Source organism: Rousettus aegyptiacus, unplaced genomic scaffold, assembly GCF_014176215.1.
Source record: "Rousettus aegyptiacus isolate mRouAeg1 unplaced genomic scaffold, mRouAeg1.p scaffold_m13_p_14, whole genome shotgun sequence".
NCBI classification, from domain to species: domain Eukaryota; kingdom Metazoa; phylum Chordata; class Mammalia; order Chiroptera; family Pteropodidae; genus Rousettus; species Rousettus aegyptiacus.
Window position 1 is genome coordinate 43,642,333 of NW_023416289.1, and position 19,875 is coordinate 43,662,207.

A 19,875-nucleotide genomic window follows, 5' to 3' on the forward strand; every position below is an offset into this window, starting at 1 on the left:
CCCAGTCTGTCCGTGATTCTCCCTTTGTTTTCCCTCCGCCTCAAGCCGCGCTTTTTGCCTCCCCCCGCGTGTGCCTCTGGCTCAGGGCCTCAGTTTCCCCATAGGGACAACGGAGAAGATAACGGGCTGTCCGGGAGGGCTAAGGGCGCGAAGCCACCTCCGCCCCGAGACTGAGCAGCACGCCTCTGTCTCCAGGGTCCTCCGAAGGCCCCCACACTCCCCATCTCGGCCTGCGCTCCGCCCCTCGGAATTCCCGGCTCCGCAGGGGGGCGGGTCTGGCGCGGAGAAGGGGCGGAGAAAACGGGTTAGAAAGTTTGCTGCAACTTTCTAGAGCGTAAGTCCCTGGAACGGATGCGCGTGGCCCACGCAGGCGCAGTGGTAAGAGGATTGCCAGGGGCGCGGCTGGCCCAGCCCCCTTCTTCCCGGTGCTCGGGTGGCACAGCAGGGCCACAGCTGGACAAGGGGCGGTGCCTCCGGGTGGCCCGTTCGCCCTCTTCTATTGGTCGGGTGCTGGAGCCACACCTCCAAGTCCCCACCCCCAGCCCTGATTCGTCCGCTTCACCTCCCGCTAGCTCCCCGCCGGGCCATTGGCCGCCTTCGCTCGCCTTCTAATTGGCCCATTGAGCAACCTCTTTCCCGCAATCAGGGACACCGCGGAGTCAGAGATTTGCGCAGACGAGGGGGCCTTTTATTCGCGAGGGTCGGGGGTGGGGGTTCTAGGTGGGGAGAGACAATAAATACCTAGGAATATCGGGGTCTCAGTGCATCCAAAACGTGGGTTAGGGTGCTGGGGTCTGGGAGCCTGTCAGCGGGTCGGAGGATAGGTCAATAAATACCCAAACCGCCGGGGCGGCCAGAGCCGGCTGTGGCTCCGAGAGCAGCGTACGCGAGGAGGGCACGGGAAGCCCCGAAAAATCAGGGCTAGCAAAAGCTAACGGCTCCCGAGGGGACAGGTCTCGCGCTAGACGTTCTCCGCGGGAAGAGAACGTTCTGGGAGAGCAGGGCCTCATGCACAAGGATTTGTGGGTTTTGAGCCGATGTGGCTGGGGGTGCGTGGAGGGTGAAAAACCGAAGGCCGAGACCCGGCCTTGCTGCCTTCTCTAGATAGTAGTTTGCCCATCCGGGTCGCGACTTCGGCCAGGCCAGAGGGGGAGTGGTCCGCGATTCCCTCCAGCAGCAACAGCGCTCCGGCCGCGGGCCCGGCTCCTCCCTCCCCGGCCGCCAGGGGGCGGGCCCGGATCACAAGGCTGGAGTTGGGGCGGAGACCCGCGTTTAGTGGTGTGAATGGGGAGGTGATGGAAGTGGTTTCTGGGCTGACCCCAGGCCACTCAAACCTCCGGCAGGGCCCTAGTGGAGGGCAAGCTGGGCTTCTAGGGTTCAGGGGGCGAAGGCGGCTCCTGGGCGGCGCCAGACCCGGGCAAGATGGCCTGCGCAGGCCACCAACCCAGTGCAGCCCAGGGCGGCGGCACCAGCCAGTGCAACGGAGAACAGGAGCAGGGAACGCGCCTCCGATAGGCCAAGCCTAGGGACCTGTGGGCGAGAGGGCATATCAGCACTGGCGACACTGGCCTCTGATTGGCTCCTGGGACTCGCCCTGCCTACGCCCATAGGTGGGTTCACAAATCCTCGCACTAGCCTCGCGCTCCCAACAGCGCGGGCAGCGGTGGTTGGTCGGCTCTCAAGCCTAAGGTCTTGTCCGAACTCATCATTGGCTTCATCCTAGCAGCCGGTGTTGATTGGCTGCCCGAGCACCCTCCCTCTCCGCGGCAGGCTAGCCGGGCAAGGGCACAGCTAAGCTGAGCGGCTTGGGGTGCGTGGAGTGAGGCGCGGGCGCGGTGGCTGACGCGAGGGTGTGAGCAGCCGGACGTACCCTGGCAGAGAGCAGCAGGTGGCGGCGGTGCATGGGGCTTGGCCCCACCAGTGGGCACTGGCCCAGAGCCACGGCCGGGGGGCCATCTAGCTGGAGAGAGAAGGGACAGGTGACCCGATCGGAGCCCAGCCCCGCCCAGCTGCCTTGGCGGGGGCGAAAGATAGCGAGGGGAGCCGAGGTCGGGCAGGTAATCGAGGGAGATCCTGGGCGGGATTTGGCGAGAGGCCTGCACTGAGGAAATCTGGTGGATGTGGGGTTTGAATGGAGACTGTCTGCCGCATGGAACCCCAAATAAGTAGGGTGAACCCTAAACTTGGACCAGGAGACAGGGATGGGGTCTGTAGATTGGGCAGTAGGCTTGACACAGGGGAAAAAGAGGGGTCTTACATGGGAAGGTGGATCCGTGGCCCGGGGACTGGGGACCCCCGTGACAGCTGGAAGGAGAAGAGAGAGGCGTAGGGCGCGTGGAGTGATGGAGGAGGGCAGTGGCGCGGCGTGCCCCAGCCTGGGCCCCTCGCCCTCCCCCAGGTGTCTGCACACACCCGCGGGCCAACCTCCCCCAGCACCCTCGGGAAAGGGGGTGAATGAGGGACTGACCAGCCGCTGCCTCCACCTGCGGCCCCTCTGCCTGCAGCCCCTCCACGCGCTCCTGCAGCTGCCGGACATGCGCCTCCAGGTCGCGGTTCCTGGCCTCGGCCTCCCAGAGTTGACTGCGGGAAGGTAAGGACCGTGAGCCCTTGCAGATGGAAAGAGGGGCTGCTAAAGGAAGCGACAGGCCCCAGTACCCGGCCCCAGACCTGGCGAAGTTCTGGTTAGCGGTGCGAATGGCCTCCAGCTCCTGGCTCAGGCTTTGCCTGGTAAGCAGCTCCTCCTCCAGGGCCTGCTGGAGCTCCTGCAGGGTCGCCCCTGCCTCCGCTGGCTCCGCGGCTGGAACTGTGGCCTACGTATGGGAATCTGGCTTACTGCTGCCTGTGGCTCCTGGAGCACTCGGACTTGTACATAGGTTCCAGGCCTGGAACCTTTTGTCCTCTACCCGCCAGTCCTTAGATCTCTCTGGACTCCCCACAGCTCCTGCAATGATCCAAGCCCCCTCCTTCCCTATCCCAGCCTCTTCCCTGTCTCTAGCCTTAATCCCATCCACACAGGCACCAAAGGGCCGTGTGTGCCTAAAACACTAACTCAACCGGACCATGTCACTCCCCTGCTCAAAATTACTCCCACTCCTCAGTGCCCTCCAGAGAAAGCCAGCGGCCCCCAAAGGCCCTGTTCGGTTTGTTTCCTGCTGGCCTCTGCAGCCTCCTCTCCCCTCACTGTCCACTGCCTTCAGCCTCACTGCCCTCCCTTCCCTTTCAGGAACAAGCCAGTTGGTGCCCTGCCACGGGGCCTTTGCCCTGGGGCGGGGAGGTCTCTGCTAACCCACGGGCATTTGTCTTCCCACAGGCAGTCCTCCTACTTCTCCGGGGCCCCCTCCCGAGAGAGCCCCCTCCACACGCCCTCAGTGCCCTCTCATGTGAAGTCATGCTGTCTCTGCTTTCTGTCTTTCTGTGAGGAAGCTCCCAGAGTGCTTCGTGCTCCATGGGACACATAGCCTAGAAGTATGTCCCTTTTCTCTCGGATTTGTTCCTGAGCAACCCTTTCCTCCAACAACTCACTGTTTCCTCCAGTGGTGGCACCATGAGTTCTGGGCTGGGCACTTGCACAGGTGGCTCAGGCAACAGCTTGGCCTCCAGTTCCATGAGCGTGGGGCCCGGAACCTCAATGTCCCTGGGGAGAGGGAGAGAGTAGCAGGGGGAGGGCCTGTGGGCATGGGGCAGCCAGACCCAAAGCCCCCATGGTTTGAGGAGGGGGAGGGGGCAGAGTGAAGGGAACAAATTGCCAGGTTGATGTGACAGGTTCTCCTCTTGGAAAGGAAGAGGCCTATCCCTGGCATGGTATCAGGCCCCCGGAACCTGCCCTTTGTGCACCTTCTGCGGGAACTTGGGGTCCAGATACCCATGTTCTAGGATCTGTTCATCTCCTCCCTGTCCATGTGACCTTTGTACACTCCTCTCCTTAGAGCTTCCTCACAGTGAGGGAGACCCTGACCAGCTCTGGCCATCTCCAAAGATATGGTCTTAAGATGGTGTGGATCCCAAGCCTGTGTCTCTAGACATCAGCACAACCCCCTCATACCCAGCTGCTGGGTGGAGGGGTGGCGGAGAGTGGGGACAGACCCTGCCTACAAATACAAAATGGCAGCAACAGTGGATGTCCCTTCCAACCCAGCAATCCTCTCAGGGGACTATGTCTCCAGGGCCTAATAACAGCGGTGGCTGTGGGTTCGGCCTGGCTTCCAGCAGAGGGGACAGACAAGTCCCGAGCCACCCAGGGAGGACAGTATACTGGGTGGGTGAGGAGCAGGTTGAAGTTCATTCGCAGTAAGAAATGGCATTTGCAGTACAATGTCCGGTAACAACACAGACTGGTGCACAGTGTGTCCTCCCAGCCAGGGGCCCTCACTGATGCTGAGCTTCCTCTTTCTCATTTATATTTGATAATTTACTTGTGACAAGCAATATATATTCTTTGCAGAATTCATGTTTTTAAAAGGCTTTATGGTTATGTGAGTGGTTCACTGAGTTTGTGACTTCTTATTTTCTAAGATTCTGAGATCCCATGACTGTGTACTAGAGACTTACACGTGGAAGGCTGGATGATTTGGAAAGCTGAGTCTATGGCTCTGAGGTTTTCCAACTGAATCTAAAATTTGAAAGTACTTTTGCTCTGAAATTTTAAGGTCCTACAACTCTGGGCTTCAAGAATCCTTGGTCCCAAGACAATAAAGTTTCAAGAATGATCCTGTAATTCTACTGGACGCTGATGGGCCAGGACATGGTAACTCTGAGTGGCCTCCTGGGGCCTCTGGTGCCCGCTCCTCACAGGCTGCACAGTGATCGCTCTTACCTGAGGGCCATGCAGGAGTAGGAGTAGCCCACGAAAGGCAGGTGGACCCCCAGTGGCACACCTTCCCGCATGTCTGACAGCGTCTCCTGTACAAGAGAAGTACAGACGGGAGGTGACCACCGGTTGTCAGGGCTGGCCCCTCACCCCTTCTGTCTTGGCTTAAATGTCCCCCCTAAACCCCGCTCTGACTTGTACTTCTCCAGACTATAAGTGGATGAGGAACCAGAGCAGACTTGGTTTGCACGTGTTCCCAGCAGTGCCCAGGACAAGGGCTCCCTGGTTGACCAAGCACTTTGGGACAGCTTGTGTAGCAGCTAGAAAAGAGGCGCCCTAAGGAAGGGAGAGTCCTCTATGGTGCTTTCCTTCCTCTCGCCTCTCACCCCTCCAGGTCTCAGCTCAGACAGCCCCCTCCTCTGGGAAGCCCTCCAGGACCTTCCACACTGGATGCACTCTCTGCACTCCCCCATCTCAGCCCTGATCTCTCTGGAGTGTCACTGTCTGTGGACAAGTCAGTGGCCCCCACTGGACTGTGAGTCTAGGTCACGGTTGGGTTTCCAGCACTGGGTCGTCATAGAGGAGGCTCTCTGGGGAAGAAATGATTTTAGGATCGCAGGAGGTAGGCACTCTTCTAACCCCAACTTTATGGAAGGGTGCGGGGTGGGGGCAGGCAGGGGTCACAGCACAGGTACCTACCCCGCCCCCGCTCACCATGGCAGTGAGCCCATCCTCCACCACGTCGAAATTGCACGTGTCAGTGGCACCTTCAAAATCTGGTGTAAAAGGAGGCACGCTGTCTCGGAGACCATCCCAGTCTAGTCCAAAGAAGAAAGGATGCTTCTGGAAATCTCCTGCTCCATTTTGACCCAGCCGTGTCTCGGGAGGACACAGCAGCTGCTGGATGAGGTCGCGAGCCTCCTCAGGGACCGCTGCATCAGCCAGCGGTAGAGACAGGTGCTCCTGCTCAGAGGGGAAGAAAGAGTGGCATGTCAGTCTGGGAGCAGGTGCAACGAGATCAGGGGCTCCCCGGCGCTGCTTACGTTGTAGTGCACGATTTTGCCATAGGTCTCAGCAGTGGAGTCAGCGTAGAAGGGCGTCTGCCCGTAGAACATTTCATAAGCAAACACGCCCAGTGCCCACCAGTCACATTCGGGCCCGTAGCTGCCCGTCCCTGGCCCACCGCCTACGGCCTGCAGGATCTCGGGGGACAAGTAGTCCGGGGTGCCCACAGCCACCAGAGACCGCACCTGAGCCAAAGGAAGCAGAACTGGGCTCAGCCCCGCCCCTCCGGCCCTTTGGCTCTGCCCCCTCACCTTAGCCACACCCTACGCACTTAGTTCCCGGCCCCTGTCTGTTCTAACCCTCAGCCAGGCAGGCTTGAGCCTAAATCGCCTCCTTCTCTTCTCCAAATCCAGTCCTGCTTCCATCCTAGCTCTGCCTGCACGTCTCAGCCAGCCCCCACACTCTGTACCTCTGGTCCCGCCCCTAACCCTACCCCTCATTGGTGGCCGGCAGCGGACGGGCGCACCGCTCACCGTTCCATCTGCCCTCAACTTCAGGCAGGAGCCAAAGTCAGCCAAGCGGATGTGGCCACAGCGGTCCAGCAGGATGTTGTCCGGTTTGATGTCCCTGCACAGAGGGATGAAGGGAAGGCAGGGGGTATAAGTCAGCCTCCCTCCCATCATCTCAAAGGCTCTGCTCCTCTAGGCGACACCTCCTAGGGCCCCACCCTCAGGGACCAGGCTCTCCAATTCCCAAGCCTCCAGGCCCTGCCCTCAGGCCTCACCTCCTTGGGTCCCGCCCCTTAGGGGATTCTATAGTTCTGCACCCCACTCCTCAGCCCTGTCTCCAGGAGGACCCGACCAGCGAGGTCCTTCTCCAGGCCCGCCTGCCTCTGAGCTCCATCCTTCAAGGTACCCTTCTGGAGTCCAATTTTTGCTATCCCCTCCAGGCCCCGCCCTCAGACCCCGCCCCTCAGACGCCGCAGTGCCCACCTGTGCACATAGCCCAGTTGGTGCACTGAGTCTATGGCCATGACAATCTCAGCCAGGTAGAAGCGTGCCATCTCGGCCGGGATCCGCTCTCCAAACTTGCTCAGCAGAGTCAGCAGGTCCCCGCCCACGTAGTACTCCATGACCAGGTACTGGGAGGGGGCGTGTCATGGGGGGGTCGGTAGACCCCCTAGATACCTATTGCTGGTAGCCCAGGATAAAGACTCCCAGAGATGACCCCACAGCTGGAGCCCCAAAAGAGCTCCAGAGATCTAGGCCAAATCGAAGATACCCGCCCTCCCTAAAATACATTCTCCCAGGATGTCACTGAGCAGACACACACACACACACACACACACACACACACACACACGGGGGAAAAGAACCCAGAGACCTCCCAATACCCACTGGCCCCCACACAGACTACAGAGCTCTCCCATTCCAAGTATAGCGCCCGTGATGGCAGCTTTACAGAGCCCCCCAGAGTTAGCCTGGGAGAAGCGCAGTAAGGGACATGGGCCACCCGGGAAGGGAAGCCTGATCCTACCACACACAGACTCCCACAGGCACTTCGCGGCAGCTCCTCCACCCTAGAACTTCCTCTCCCTGCCCGCTTCGTTAACTGACAGCCTCAGGGGTGGGGTCCGTCTCTCTAGTCACCCGGCCTGGGGCTCACCAGGTAGTTCTCATCCTGGAAGGCAAAGTGCAGCTGCGTGATCCAGCGCCGGTCTCCATTCACCAACACATCCCTCTCTTCACGGAAGCACGACACCTGCCAGGCACCCGGAGGAGCTGAGCGGTGGGGGAAGTTTGGGGGAGGGTCCTTAGCGTCCTGCACATCTAGCCCCGCACCTCACCTCGCCTCTCTTCAGCATGTCCCACTTATTCATGATCTTCATGGCGTACACCTGGCCCGTCTGCTTCATCTTCACCACTGCTACCTGAAGGTCCAAACAGGGTGACATGGAAGGAGGTGGCGGAGCAACACGGGGTATAGCGGCTACCCAAACCCCGCCCACCCATCTTGCCACGCCCACCGGCCGCAAGCCCCACCCCCATCCTCTGCTGGTCTTACGTTCTAAACTCATTCATCAATTTCTAAGCCCCCGCCGCAAACTCCTCTGTCCCGCCCCGCGGAGCAACCCTCACGGCTCAGGCCTCACCTCGCTGAAAGCCCCGCGTCCGATCACCTTCAGAATCTCGAAGTCATCCCTCTGCAGTCGGACCTCCTTAAGCCTCGCCGCGATGGGCTCCACTGGGGGACGGGAAGGGGGCGATGGGAATCGAGGGTCACTGAGACTGACACTGGAGAGGGGAAGGAATTCCCACCCTCTGTCCCTCGGTCTCCCTGTCCCTCCTCTCCTGTGTTCCCTGTCTGTCCCTCAGTCTCAATTTCCCCTTCTGAGTCTCCCCTTAGGACTGTCTGCTTCCCAGGGGCTTCCCCACATACAACAGCATGAGGTTTTGGGGACGTAAAACCGCCCCAGTACAGAAAAAGGTAGGGTGCCTGGGAACCCCTTTTTCGAGACAAGGCACTGGGCCACAGGGCTCTCCGGATGCAGGGTGGAGGGGGAGGAGTCTGCAGAAGGGAGGCCCTTAAAAACAGGGAAAACAGGCCCAGTCCTGACTGCTCCCTGGGCTTCAGAACCTCTGGCAGTTGGGGTGCTGCAGAAAGGACCCAAGGCCTGCCCACTCCAGGCTTCTCCATTCTGTCCTGGAACATGCAGTTTTATGTGGTCCCTCTAGGTTAAGAAGCAGCTGGCTCTTGAGCTGCACTTTGGGAAACACTGGATTTGGGGATGGGGCCAGGAGGACCCAGAGAAGAAGAAACAAGAGTGACCAGCATCTGGGCTCCAGGCCAGTTCAAGTCTTCAGCCTTCTCCACTCCAGAAGGAGCACTCTGTTATAACTTATTTACAGACGGGGACTCGAGGCACAGATAGGTGAAGTCATTTGTCCAAGGCCCTATAGCTAGGAATGTTCAACAGGGCATTTTGGGAGTGGGGAAGCCAGGGTGGAAGCAGAAGACTCAGGGCCACGGGAAGAGGGAGGCCTGGATCACCAAAGGGTGGAGGCCGCCAGGACCTCGGGGCAGGGTGGAGAGAGGGATGGGTGCGATTAGGAATGAGGGGAGACAGAGGGAGTTTTAGAGGGGAGAGAGGGGGCCCCCACAGGGTTTGGGGAGAGTGGGCCAGTAGGGATGAACCAGCCAGGGACCAGGACGGGGGAGGGAGGAGAGAGCCAAGACATTGAGCCCTTTTAAGGCAGCAGGAACCCAGGCCCCCTCCCCCGCGCGTGGCAGCCGGCAGGGGAGGGGCCACAGGATGCTGCTCGGGCCACAAAAGGAATGCTCCTCACAGGAGAGCCAGACCCTGCCCCCACTTTAGGCCTCAGTTTACCCTGCCAGCCAAACAATCTTCTGCAAAAGGGAGGCCAAGAGAGTTGCCAAGGGCCAGGAGGAGGGGGAGAAGATTCTTCCAGAGGCTGAGTGTCCTGGCCCTTGGCCTCCACCTTCCCAGATGTAAAACGGAGGTAGAGGGAGAGGATCAGGGCCTGGGTCCCAAAGAGATGGATACAAGAAAAAAAAGGAGCAGGAGAAGGCAGAAAGAGAAACCGAGGGACAGAGAGCACTAGGGACACACAGAGCCTAAGAGCTAAGAGCAAGCCACTGCGGGACAGATCACTGGAGAGACAGTGGCAGGTGTCACAGACAGAAACCCTAGTGAGCCCGAGTCCTGGGCCAGGAGGGGGTGGGGACAGACAATGAGGGAGGCTGAGGTTGAAGCATCTTCCCTCTGGACCTGTCTCCAGGGAAAGACCTGGCAAGAAGTGGCTTTGTGGGACAGCCAGAGGCTAGACATCATGAACTAGGAGAATTAACGAACCTGTAGAACTGGAGGGGAGCTCAAGGCTGACCCAGGCAGACTAGGGGCGACCAAGGCAAACCTGGGGCAGGGGGAGCGCCTCCACCCAAGGGGTGGAGGGGCGCCGGGTGGTTTCCATCTGCAGAGCTGGTTCTCCCCCAGGGCCTGCCTGAGTCACTGTGCCCTCCCAGCGCTGGGCACCTGTTGAGGCAGCTGGAGAGGCTGGCGCCGAACACCTGCCCATCGGCCGCACCCCTGGCAACTGACCCATCCTGTCCCTTCTGCTAGCCGCTGTGCTCTGGGAAAGCAGGGTGGAGGGCCATGGGGCCCAGTTTGGTATGTGTGTGTGTGGGGGGGAGGTCCCAGGAAATGGGGCTCCCAGCATGTCCATAAGCCCAGACTTGGGGAAGGGGAAACGGAGACCATGGGAGGCTGTGCCCAGCCCAGCCTAACGCGGGGCCCGAGTCATGGTCTTAAGTCATGGCTGCCCTGACCTCTGTTGACCCTGTTCTGCTGGGCCAGGGGGGCACAGAGGAGGGGGCATGTAACCCCGGGACCCTAGCCCAGGCTCTGAGCCCCTGAGCAGAAGCTCTCCCCATGTCTATCCTGCCCAAGAGCCACCCCTACACCCAACCCCGTCTCCTGCCTCTACCCTGTCCCTACCCCTTCCCAGTCTGGGGAAGCCCATGGAGACAGGCACTCACCCCACTGCAAGAAGTCGGCCACGTACTTGTCCTGGGCCAGGTCGGAGGCGCCCAGCTCCTGGTGGACGCCCAGGAGAAGGTCGAGCAGGGGCTCCAGCCCCAGGAAGCCGGGGTCCAGCACCAGCTGCTGGAGCCGCCTCAGCCGCACCTCGGCTGACATGTTGGGCAGGCAGCACCATGGCCCCCTCCCCGGGCCTGGGGCTCGGGGTCCTCCTGTCACGGGGCCTGGCAGCCCCTGTACAGGCCCTGGGGCCCTGGCCGCATGTCGGCCTGTCCCTGGTTGTCCCCTGGGCCTCTCTGGCCACTTCTCCGCTGGCTGCAAAGGCCTCCTCCCCTTCTCCCCACCCCTCGGCCGGCCCCCTCCCGCCTCCCAGCCTTAACCCCTGGCAAGCCAGGCCCCCCCAGAACATTTCAGTGAGATTGGGGGGTGGAGAATCTCAACTCTAGAACACTGCCCCCATTAAAAGGTGGAGCATAGGCGTGACCAAGGCTGAGGGTGAGCCCTCCCATTTCCCAGAGGGGGCCAATTGAGGTCCAGAGTGACCTGGTAACACCCCTCCCAAACTCTGGAGTTGGGGAAGAAAGGGGTGAGGCCCGGGAAGGGGGCAGGAGGCCAGTGCAGCTTTGCGGGTGACTCAGCCCCGGATTCAGACTTTGGGATGTTTAAATTTAGCCTTCGGGCCCTCTTGCTTTACACTGACTTGTTTTTGGCAGGAGGTGGGGAAGGGGTGGTGAGAGAATTGGGAAGTGAGGCCCTCAGGAGCCAGGACCAGGGGTGACCTGCTGGCCAAAGCTAGGGGGAGGCAAAAGAGACCCCAAAATAGCTCCTTGGCCGCTAGCCTGCAGCCACGTTCCTGCCCGGGCTGGGATTAGAAACAGAAACATTTCGGGGGGTGGAGGGTGGAGCGGGCGTCGCTGGGAGGGATTTCATTGTCCTTTCCAGGGCGGACAGCTCTCCCGGAGGAAACTGGGTCCCCTGCTGGTCCTGAGAGCCAGGCCCAAGACATCAGGCAGCCAAGACCTGCAGTCAAGGCTACTCATTCTGGGCCTCAGGGCTGCCTGGAGGACTCCATCTGAGCAGACCCTGTCATGTCACATTTGAAGTGGGGGCCTTTCCAAACAACTCTGAAAACTCCCACAGAGGACTACGAAGAGAGGGCCCTCCTCAGGGCTGGCGGGGCCACAAGCATGTCCCTCACCCTGCTGCCTTTCCCGCTATTATAAAGGGGGCAGGGGGTGGAGGGGGTGGGGAGGCGGGGCCTGGCTGCTCCCTGGTAGAAATGGAATGACCCAGCACTGCAGTGAAAGCATACGCCCCTCTTCCACACCCCGCAGAAGGGAACAGAAACGCTGTGAAAACAGGGAACTTTAGTATAAATAAGGTGCTGGGGACAGGGAAGCCCCAAGGGGCTTCCATAACTTAACACTCTTCAAAAGCACAAACAGCAAGGGTGAGGGTGGGAAGGAGCAGGGGTGGGTCACCCCTGCCCTGCCCACAGACCAGGGCACACTGTAGAGCTGGGTATCATGTGGGTGGGGATCTGCTCCCCCTGGAATGACCAGTCACATGCTGGGGACAGGGATGAGGCTAACACTGTTTCAGAGAAGGGGTCATTGTACTTTGCAGTGGGTAGGGACAAGGCTGAGGCCACATGAGCCACTATATCCCCCCGGGGTCTGGGCCAGTCTGGGGCACCCTCAGCCCTCCCAAATTTGTGCATGGTGGGGGGGGGGGGCGGGCGGGGCCAGAGCAGTCCATCCATCATGGTTAGTCTTGTTAACACGTTGATCTGAGGTCAGCCGGGAGGGTTCTGGCTGGGGGCGGGGCAGGGGCGGGGCTCCGAACGTCCAGGCCTTCACACCACAGTGCCGCTGGGGGAGTTGCCTGGCTGAGACGGGATGCCCTGGGGAGATGAGAGGGGAGACCCAAGGGTCAGGGGCAACCTGAGGCTCCTGCCAGCCCGGGAGTTCCCAGACTGCTGCCACCCTGGCCTTGCCGTTCAGTCCACCCCAGACCACCCCCCACAGGGGCCGCTGCTCTAGGCTGGGAACTTGCCTCTGGGCCAGCTTCCCTGCCCAACAGGTGGCACTTGTACACCATGATTAAAGTCCCTGGGTGATCCTGAGCAGAGAGCATGGGGGAGGTACGGAGGTGGGGAGGAGAGGGGGCACCCGGGGTCCCCTTCTGACTGAGGAGAGTCCTGAGGTTTGGGGGGAAAGAACTCAGGGCCAGTCCTACCTCTACCACTGACTTGCTGGCTGGCCTGGGCCAACTTCCTTCCCCTGTCTGGGCCTCGGTCTCCTCGTCTGGGAACTAGGTGAACAGAGGGGTCTCCTTCAGGACTTGCGAGACTCCCCAGATCCCAGCGGCCCACCTCAGAGGCTCTGAAACTGTGCCCTAAGTTCTACGGTTCCGAGGAACCAGGCTGCGGCCCTCGAACCCGGCATCCTGGGTACCTGAGCCCAGACCCCAAGGAGCTGAGATGACCGAGCCCACAGCTCCGAAGCTACAAGGCACCAGACCTGCGTTCCACCTACTGGGGCCTTCCTAAACATCGCAGCCACCCCAAGAGCTGGGTGCATCGCCCACATCACCTGTCCTCAGGCCTCCCTGTCCTAAGTGGTGACAGAGGTCCGAGAGGGGCAGGGACTTGCCCTAAGGGACACAGGAAGAAGTGCACGACTGGACCTCAAGACTGGGATCCCACAGTCTGTGCCTCCAGCACTGGACTCAGAGCCCGACAGTCCAGACCCAGGCTGGACACCAGGCCCAAGGTTCAATGCTGCTCACAGACCCTGACCCACAGTTATCTGAAAAGATTTGCTATTTAAAAATCACATTTATCATAAAAGTAAAGATGCAGCTTTAAGTAACAAGTGGTAAGACCTGGCCATATGCATCCCACTCACTGTCCTGCTAGCCGGTCGTAGTGTTCACCACTCCCAGCTCTCTCTCCTACCCGACCCTCTCTCTGTGGCCTGTCGCCATGGGTCCTAGAGCCTGTCCCTCTGAGATCCGAGAGGGTCTGTTCTGAGACACTAAGGTTTCGACAGCTGCCCCTCGCCCCACAGGGCTAGAAGCGGTGACGGTGACAGAGCCCTTTGCCAACACCTGCCTCCTCCCGGACCCCGGGGCGGCCGGAGTGGCTGACTCACCGCCTTGCCCGGCCGGGCCCACGTGCAGATGAGGCCCTCCTGGCAGGCAGTGATGATGCAGTCCTCCAGGAAGAGGAGGACCGTCAGCCGCTCCTGGGCGATCTTCTTGCACACCAGGGGCTCAAGCAGCGGTACCTCGTGGATGCGCGGGCACAGTGCCGTGCCCAGCACCTTGGCTGGGTCTAGCCGGCTGCGGGGCACGGGGCCACTGGGTTTGTCCCCACTGCTGCCGCCCCCGCTGCCACCCCGGCTGATGTTGCCCAGGCTGTGGTACCGCTTGTGCTCCTTCTCCGCCCCCCGGTCCCGCCGCTCCTGCAGCGTGAGCGTGGCAAAGCGGCCGATGCTGAATGGTGTGCCCGGCTCGGTGGCTGCGCCTGGGCCGCCAGCCTTGCCGCTGCCCGCCGGGTGCGGGAGGCTGTTAGAGCGGGACAGCGAGCGGGGCAGAGGCCCAGGGCCTGGCTCGCCACCCCGCGAGCTACTGGCAGCAGGTGGTGTGGCGCCAGGAGTGCCCGGGAGAGTGCGGGTGCGGGCCAAGGGTGGGTGTGGGTAAAGCACATCTTCAGTGAGGTCCCACAGGCAGAACTGCGTGTCCTGGCCGGCTGAGCCGAAGCGGTAGGTGATGGAGCCGGCCTTCGGCATGGGGGACAGGGGGACTCCCCCGCCTGGGCCCGGGCCCGGGGCCTCGGGCTCCTCTTCTTCGTCCTCCTCACCACTTCGCTCCCCGTCACCACTAGCTGCCACGGCCTCCTCGGCCCTGGTTGTGTAAGGGTCGAAGGCCACAGCATTGACCCAGGACTTGTGGCCATGGCCGCGGGCCACCACACGGCCCTCGGTGAAGGACCACACAGTGACCAGGTCATCTTCGCCACCCGTGACAACATAGCGCCCATCGGGGCTCCAGCACACGCAGAGCAGGCCCCCAAAGTAGCTCTTCATGAGCCCGCGCAGGAGCATGGAGTCGAAGTGGAAGACGCGCAGGCAGCCGTCCTGGCTGACACAGGCCAAGTGCCGGCCATCAGGCGAGAAGGCAAACTCGTTGAGGGGCCCCTCGCCTACTGCCCACTTGGCCAGCGGGTTGCGGGGCGCCTTGCTCTTGGCGGCATAGACAGCGAAGCCCTCGCCCTGCTTCAGCAGGCTGTACTGTGGCGGTGCGGAGGCGCAAGGGTGGCTGACGTTGTACAGGTAGAGGTGGCCGCTGGCGTGTGATGCCAGGAACAGGCTTTCCGACTCGGGCAGCCATTTCAGATATGTCACCTTGGTCTTGTCGATCAGCCGCTGCCAGGGGAGATGGCAGGGGTTGGGGGGAGGCGGTTGGGCCCAGCAGGCCTGCTCCCCAACCTAGCTCCCAGGAGACCAGGGGGCACAGCCAGGCCTCCCAACAGAGGGACTCCCACTGCAGGAAAACTGCCGGTCATGGGAATGTAGGGCAAGGGGCTGCCTGGAAGGTGGCCACGGGACTGCCATAGAGCTTTGATGTCCCATCCTGGGGTCAGTCCTGCCATACAGAGAACTGTCCTCTACCTAATGCCTCCCTCTGCCTTTACCATGTTAGGCTCAAGGAAACAAACCTATTCACGGAACACCAGCTTCTCTGAGAAAGGGATCTCTGTCTGTCTAGCATCCTGTCCCAGCCCTAGGCCACAGAGCTGCACACACGGGAGGCCCCTGGAAGGTATTTCCTGGGCACGTGAGTGACAAGCCCATCCTGCCCGCTGCTTATCTTTGCTCCTTTTCTCCTCACAACTCACATCTAGTTCTTCACTAATATGCAGAACCTGACTTCTCCTCACCCCCCGCCTGACCCAATCACCCTGGCCCCAGCCGCCAGCAACCCTTCAATGGCTTAACTGGCCACCAGGTTACCACTGCCCATGTCTATTCCCAAAACCCGCGGTCCCCAACCTTTTTGACACAAGGGACCAGAGCTCCTATGAGAATCTAAGGCCTGATGATCTGAAGTGGAGCTGAGGCGGTGACACTAGCACTGGGGAGCGGCTGCAAATACAGATGAAGCTTCGCTTGCTCACCTCCTGCTGTGCGGCCCAGTTCCTAACAGGCCAAGGACCCATACCGGTCCATGGATTGGGCGGGGGTGGTATTGGGGACTCCGGCCCTACATCGCTGCCAGAGCTGCTGTTAAAACATGAATCAGCACTGGGCGTCCTCCTCCTAGGGGTCTGACAGTGACCTTAGCCCTAATGTCCTCAGGCAGCCACTGTGTAACTTCTTCCCCAGGTACCTAAGTTGCTTCTCATTCTTAGGAGAATAGAAAAAAAAAAAAAAAAAAATCAAACATTTCCCTGTTCTATGGCTCAGAGGGACCCAGACCAGCCCTCTATGACTAGGCCCCTCCCAGCGATTTCTCAGAACTCACCTACCACCCTCCCCCCCAGTGACTGCTCTGGCCACATGTCCTGCTTTGAGGCCTTTGTCCTAGCTGTCCCCTCTTCTCAGAATGTCCTTTCCCCATAACTCTTCTTGCCCCCTCAGGTCTGCATTTCAATGTCATCTCTCAGGGAGGCCCCTCCTCACCACCCTATGGGCTCTCTCCCTCTCCCTCCCCGCTGCATTTTCTCTGCAGCACTCAGCACCTTCCGACACGCAGCGTATTTCACTTATTTGATAACTGTCTGTCTCCCCAGTTAGATGAAACTGCCACAAAGACAGGTCCTGTTCTGTTCACGGAGATGAGACATCCCCAGTGCTGGGAACACGCCTGGCACAGGACTAATGCGCAATAAATATTCTGTGAATCGATGAGCTAGTGTATTTTTAATCCGTTCGCTGTTCCATCCACTCCCTTCTGCCATGCATGCATTTCGTATAGATGGAACACCTCCTCCGAACACAAAGAGACACAGGACAAGAGTAGCTCGTGCCCACGGATAAGACTACTCGCTAGCATTTTCTCTTGGGCCAAGTCCGCCCAGGACTGAGCAACAGCCACACATGATTTTACAACAACAGTCCTGTGAGATAGGAGTGAGAATCTCATTTTGTAAAGGAGGGAAACTGAGGCTCAGAGAGGAACCATCACCTTCTCAAAGCTACACAGTGAGTAAATGGTGCAGCAAGGATTTGAATCCAAAGCCCACAGGGCTCAGAATCTGAACAGCAGGGGCTCTGGCTTCAAACCAGTCCCAACCAATGATAAGCCTCCATTCTCTAGTCTGCAAAACGGGCACCACAATCTCTAACCCACTGCTTGATGAAAACTCCCGGAGTAATGTGTTCAGCATAGAGCTAACACAGCACAGGGCCTGGGCACAGGAGGGGCCGGTGTCATCATTAGCTACTTTAGCCTCAGCTGCTGTCTGTCACCCATCCCACCTAGCTGTGTCAGTCCACCACCCCCACCCCCTCTCATCCTTCCTCTCTTAGGCCTACACTACTCCCCAGGGCTGAAGTCTCATGGCAAACAGTGTGGGGGTGGAGGGTGGGGGGCGTGGTTCTGGACCCCAGGGACCCACAATCACCTCTTCATTAAATAGCTTGCTGGTGTCCTTCTTGATGAGGTCCAGGTATTGCACCTGGCCGGCTGAGAACCCCACAAGCAAGGAGATGGTCTCCGTGGCAGCAGTAAACTGGTTGAAGTCATGGCAGGTGGGCTGCGTGCCCTTATAGATCCGCTTGTCAATTGGCTTGTTGAGGTCAATCGACTTGAGTGGTGGGAAAAAAGGAGTTAATGGCTTCTACCACTGAGAGGAAGGAAGAGGGTGCTGAGGTTGGGGTAAAACCACTAAGAGGAAGCAGGGTAAATCTCTGGGGGAAGTGGGCAGGTGAATGGCTGAGTGGGGAGGGAGCGGGTGACCACAGACAGGAAGGGGGACCCATATCTCAGACAGAGTAGAGAAAAAAGCGGACAGGAAGGATTCCCCTCCTCCTGCTCCCTGGCATAAGACCACAGCACCTCCCCAAAGTTGGACCGCCCAACTTCTGGGACACCTTCACCCACAGCATCAGGGTTCGGGGTCCCCAGGGTCCCTGAGCTCTGATTCCTTTCCAGTCCTGTACCGTTAACCTCAGCACTCCCCTGGGTCTTAGCACCACAATATTCCAAGCCCCCCTCCAAACTCAGGGTCACCCAAATCCCCAGGAGTCTGGAGCCCAAGATCTCAGAATTCCCTTTCCTTGGGAGTCCCTAAATCTCACGACCCCCAGCAGAGTTCAGGGACCCATTACACCTCATGTTCCCCCATACTTAGGTACCTTCATCCCTCTGGGCTCTGAGGATCCCCATCACTTCTGGGGACCACCATAAACTGCAGGGGTCACATCCCCTCTGGCACCTACATCACTGTAGAGACACCCATCACACCTGAGGATGTCCCCTCTGGGCTCTCATCACCTCCAGATCTCCCATCAGCTCATTACCACCAGAACCCCAATTTTCTCTGGGATCCCTATTATCTCTAAACCCCTTACTTCTGGAATCCTGACTTCTAGCTGCCCAAAGGTCAAGACCGCCCCCCCCCCCAACCTACAGACTGCAATACACCTGGCTTCTGGATCACCTCAGGTTTCCCCATCACCTGCAGAATGCCTGCCGCCCGGAACCCGAAGGAGCCACATAATCTCCAATTCCCCATCACCTCCAGAACCTCACCATCTCAGAACCCGCACGCATAATACAGGGATCTCACATGACCTCAATGATGCCCAGCACCCAGGGGACCTCCCGGCACCTTTAGGAATCCTGCATTATTTCCAAGAACCCGTCCCCCTGGAATGGCCATCACAGTTGAGGATGCTTATCGCAGGGCCCCACATAATTCCGGGGCCCTCCAACCGCTTCTGGATCACCTAGGGACCACCATCCTCTCAGCACCCAGGGCCTCGCGATGCAGGCTGCTCACCCGTTGGCTCCCGCGGCGACAGCAGCCCGGGTAGAAATAGAGTTCGCGGCCCAAGTTGAAGCAGACACGGTCTCCTCCGGCCCCCGGACCCGCGGGCGTGGCGGGAGGCTCCCCGGCCCCATCCGGCTCCCCGAGGCGCACGAGGCTGAGGCGCACGGCGGGCAGCGCGGGCCCAGGCCCGGGGCCTGCGGGCGGTGGGGACGACGCGGAGCCCGCGGCGCCGGGGCCGGAGGCGGAGGCCGGGCCGGGCGGCGGCTGAGGCGGCTGGGGCGGCGCCGGGGTCTGCGCGGAAGCAGGACCCGACCTGCGAGTGGCGCCGTCGCCGGGGAGCAGCTTGTAGAAGCCCTCGCGGGTGCGGAACTGCGACTTGATCTCTGCGCAGTCCCCCATGGCCGCGCCGGGGCCAGAGCCGCCCTCCGCGCCGCCCGCCGCCATCTTGGGCGCCCCCCCGCACCCGGGGCCCCGCCGCCGCCGGACCGCCGCCCGCCGCCCGGCCCCCCGCCGGAAGCCACGGGCCCGCGCCGGAAGAGGTGGGGGCGTCGCCCGGGCGACGTCTCTACGATTGGCAACAGGGTCGAGAGGCGGGACGAACCCCCGCCGTCGCTCGGGTAACTGTTCTGGGGCTGAGGGCGGGGCGAAAAGGTGGGTGCGGCCTTCACGCCCGGAGAGCGACGTGTGGTTGGCTGTGGGGGAGGAGCCCACAGGGGAAAGGGGCGTGGCATTTAAGAAGCGCAAGTCCTTAGCAGCGACGCCCTGGGAATCGTTTGCCTAGCAACGGATAGACCCTCAAGAGAAGGCCCTGTTCCTAACCTGACCTTGCCATGATGACTCCAGATGAGCCAAAAATATCCACAGACTCTCAACATACACCCTCCCACTGACATCTTAATGTCCGCCAAACTGGCCACAGCATCTCCAGCCATTCTTTGCCGCTGCTGCTGATCCCCCAAATCTCGCTGAGTCCCACGTCTCCAGAAAACATCAAGGACTTCGTTTGACCCACTACTGATTAATGCTAGCCCTTAAACATCTCCACATTTCCCACCAACCTCCAATATATGTCCCCACGACTTCTCTATCTTCAACGATCTCACTCGGTCCTCCAACACCCCTGATTCCAAAAGCTCATTAGTCCCCGCAATACCCCCGTAGCCCAAAATCTCCTCCCGATCCCAGCAGTCCCCACAGATAGCCAGTGGCCCTGACTTCTGCTGAAGCTGCTTGGCCGCCATCACGGATCTTCCCAGACTGACTGACTCAGTGGCTTCCCAGATTTCTCCCTGGAATGTCCCAGAGGCATCTCACACTCAACAAGTCCTGCAATGAACTTGACATCTTACTCCAAATTCTTCCCCTCTTTTGTGTTCCATTCTTAGGGCGAGCGCTGCTCTCCCCCACTAGTAGCTCAGACTACAGACCTGATTTGTACCATTTTCTTTCACCCCCTGCTTCTTGTATTCTGTCACCTGAAGTCCTCTTTTCCAGCCCCTTCCC

General features: G+C 60.1%; 2 protein-coding genes across 19 annotated transcripts; both read right to left on the reverse strand.

Moving 5' to 3' along the window:
- Nucleotides 1–666: 666 nt before the first annotated feature.
- DMPK (DM1 protein kinase) lies at nt 667–11,606 on the reverse strand. Of its 16 annotated transcripts, none has more exons than XM_016155331.2 (15): nt 10,370–11,606; nt 7,965–8,056; nt 7,659–7,742; nt 7,478–7,573; nt 6,805–6,953; nt 6,346–6,439; nt 5,851–6,057; nt 5,522–5,770; nt 4,814–4,899; nt 3,523–3,634; nt 2,668–2,810; nt 2,468–2,580; nt 2,258–2,304; nt 1,871–1,956; nt 667–1,530 (listed from the first exon to the last, which is right to left on the reverse strand). In XM_016155331.2, the coding sequence occupies exons 1-15, from the start codon at nt 10,527–10,529 to the stop codon at nt 1,371–1,373; spliced, it is 1,878 nt and encodes a 625-aa protein (XP_016010817.2). In that variant the 5' UTR covers nt 10,530–11,606; the 3' UTR covers nt 667–1,370. The 16 variants fall into 16 exon arrangements, with proteins under 16 accessions (XP_016010817.2, XP_016010818.2, XP_016010814.2 ...); XM_016155332.2 differs by having other exon boundaries at nt 1,871–1,960; XM_016155328.2 differs by having other exon boundaries at nt 5,507–5,770.
- Nucleotides 11,607–11,722: 116 nt separating this feature from the next.
- On the reverse strand, nt 11,723–18,908 carry DMWD (DM1 locus, WD repeat containing). Of its 3 annotated transcripts, XM_016155298.2 has the most exons (5): nt 18,382–18,908; nt 17,002–17,184; nt 13,526–14,800; nt 12,609–12,683; nt 11,723–12,273 (listed from the first exon to the last, which is right to left on the reverse strand). In XM_016155298.2, exons 1-5 carry the CDS (start codon nt 18,814–18,816, stop codon nt 12,226–12,228), a joined length of 2,016 nt encoding a protein of 671 aa, XP_016010784.2. In that variant the 5' UTR covers nt 18,817–18,908; the 3' UTR covers nt 11,723–12,225. The 3 variants fall into 3 exon arrangements, with proteins under 3 accessions (XP_016010784.2, XP_036088373.1, XP_036088372.1); XM_036232480.1 differs by lacking the exon at nt 12,609–12,683 and having other exon boundaries at nt 18,382–18,859; XM_036232479.1 differs by lacking the exon at nt 11,723–12,273 and having other exon boundaries at nt 12,297–12,683.
- Between the last annotated feature and the right edge of the window lie 967 nt (nt 18,909–19,875).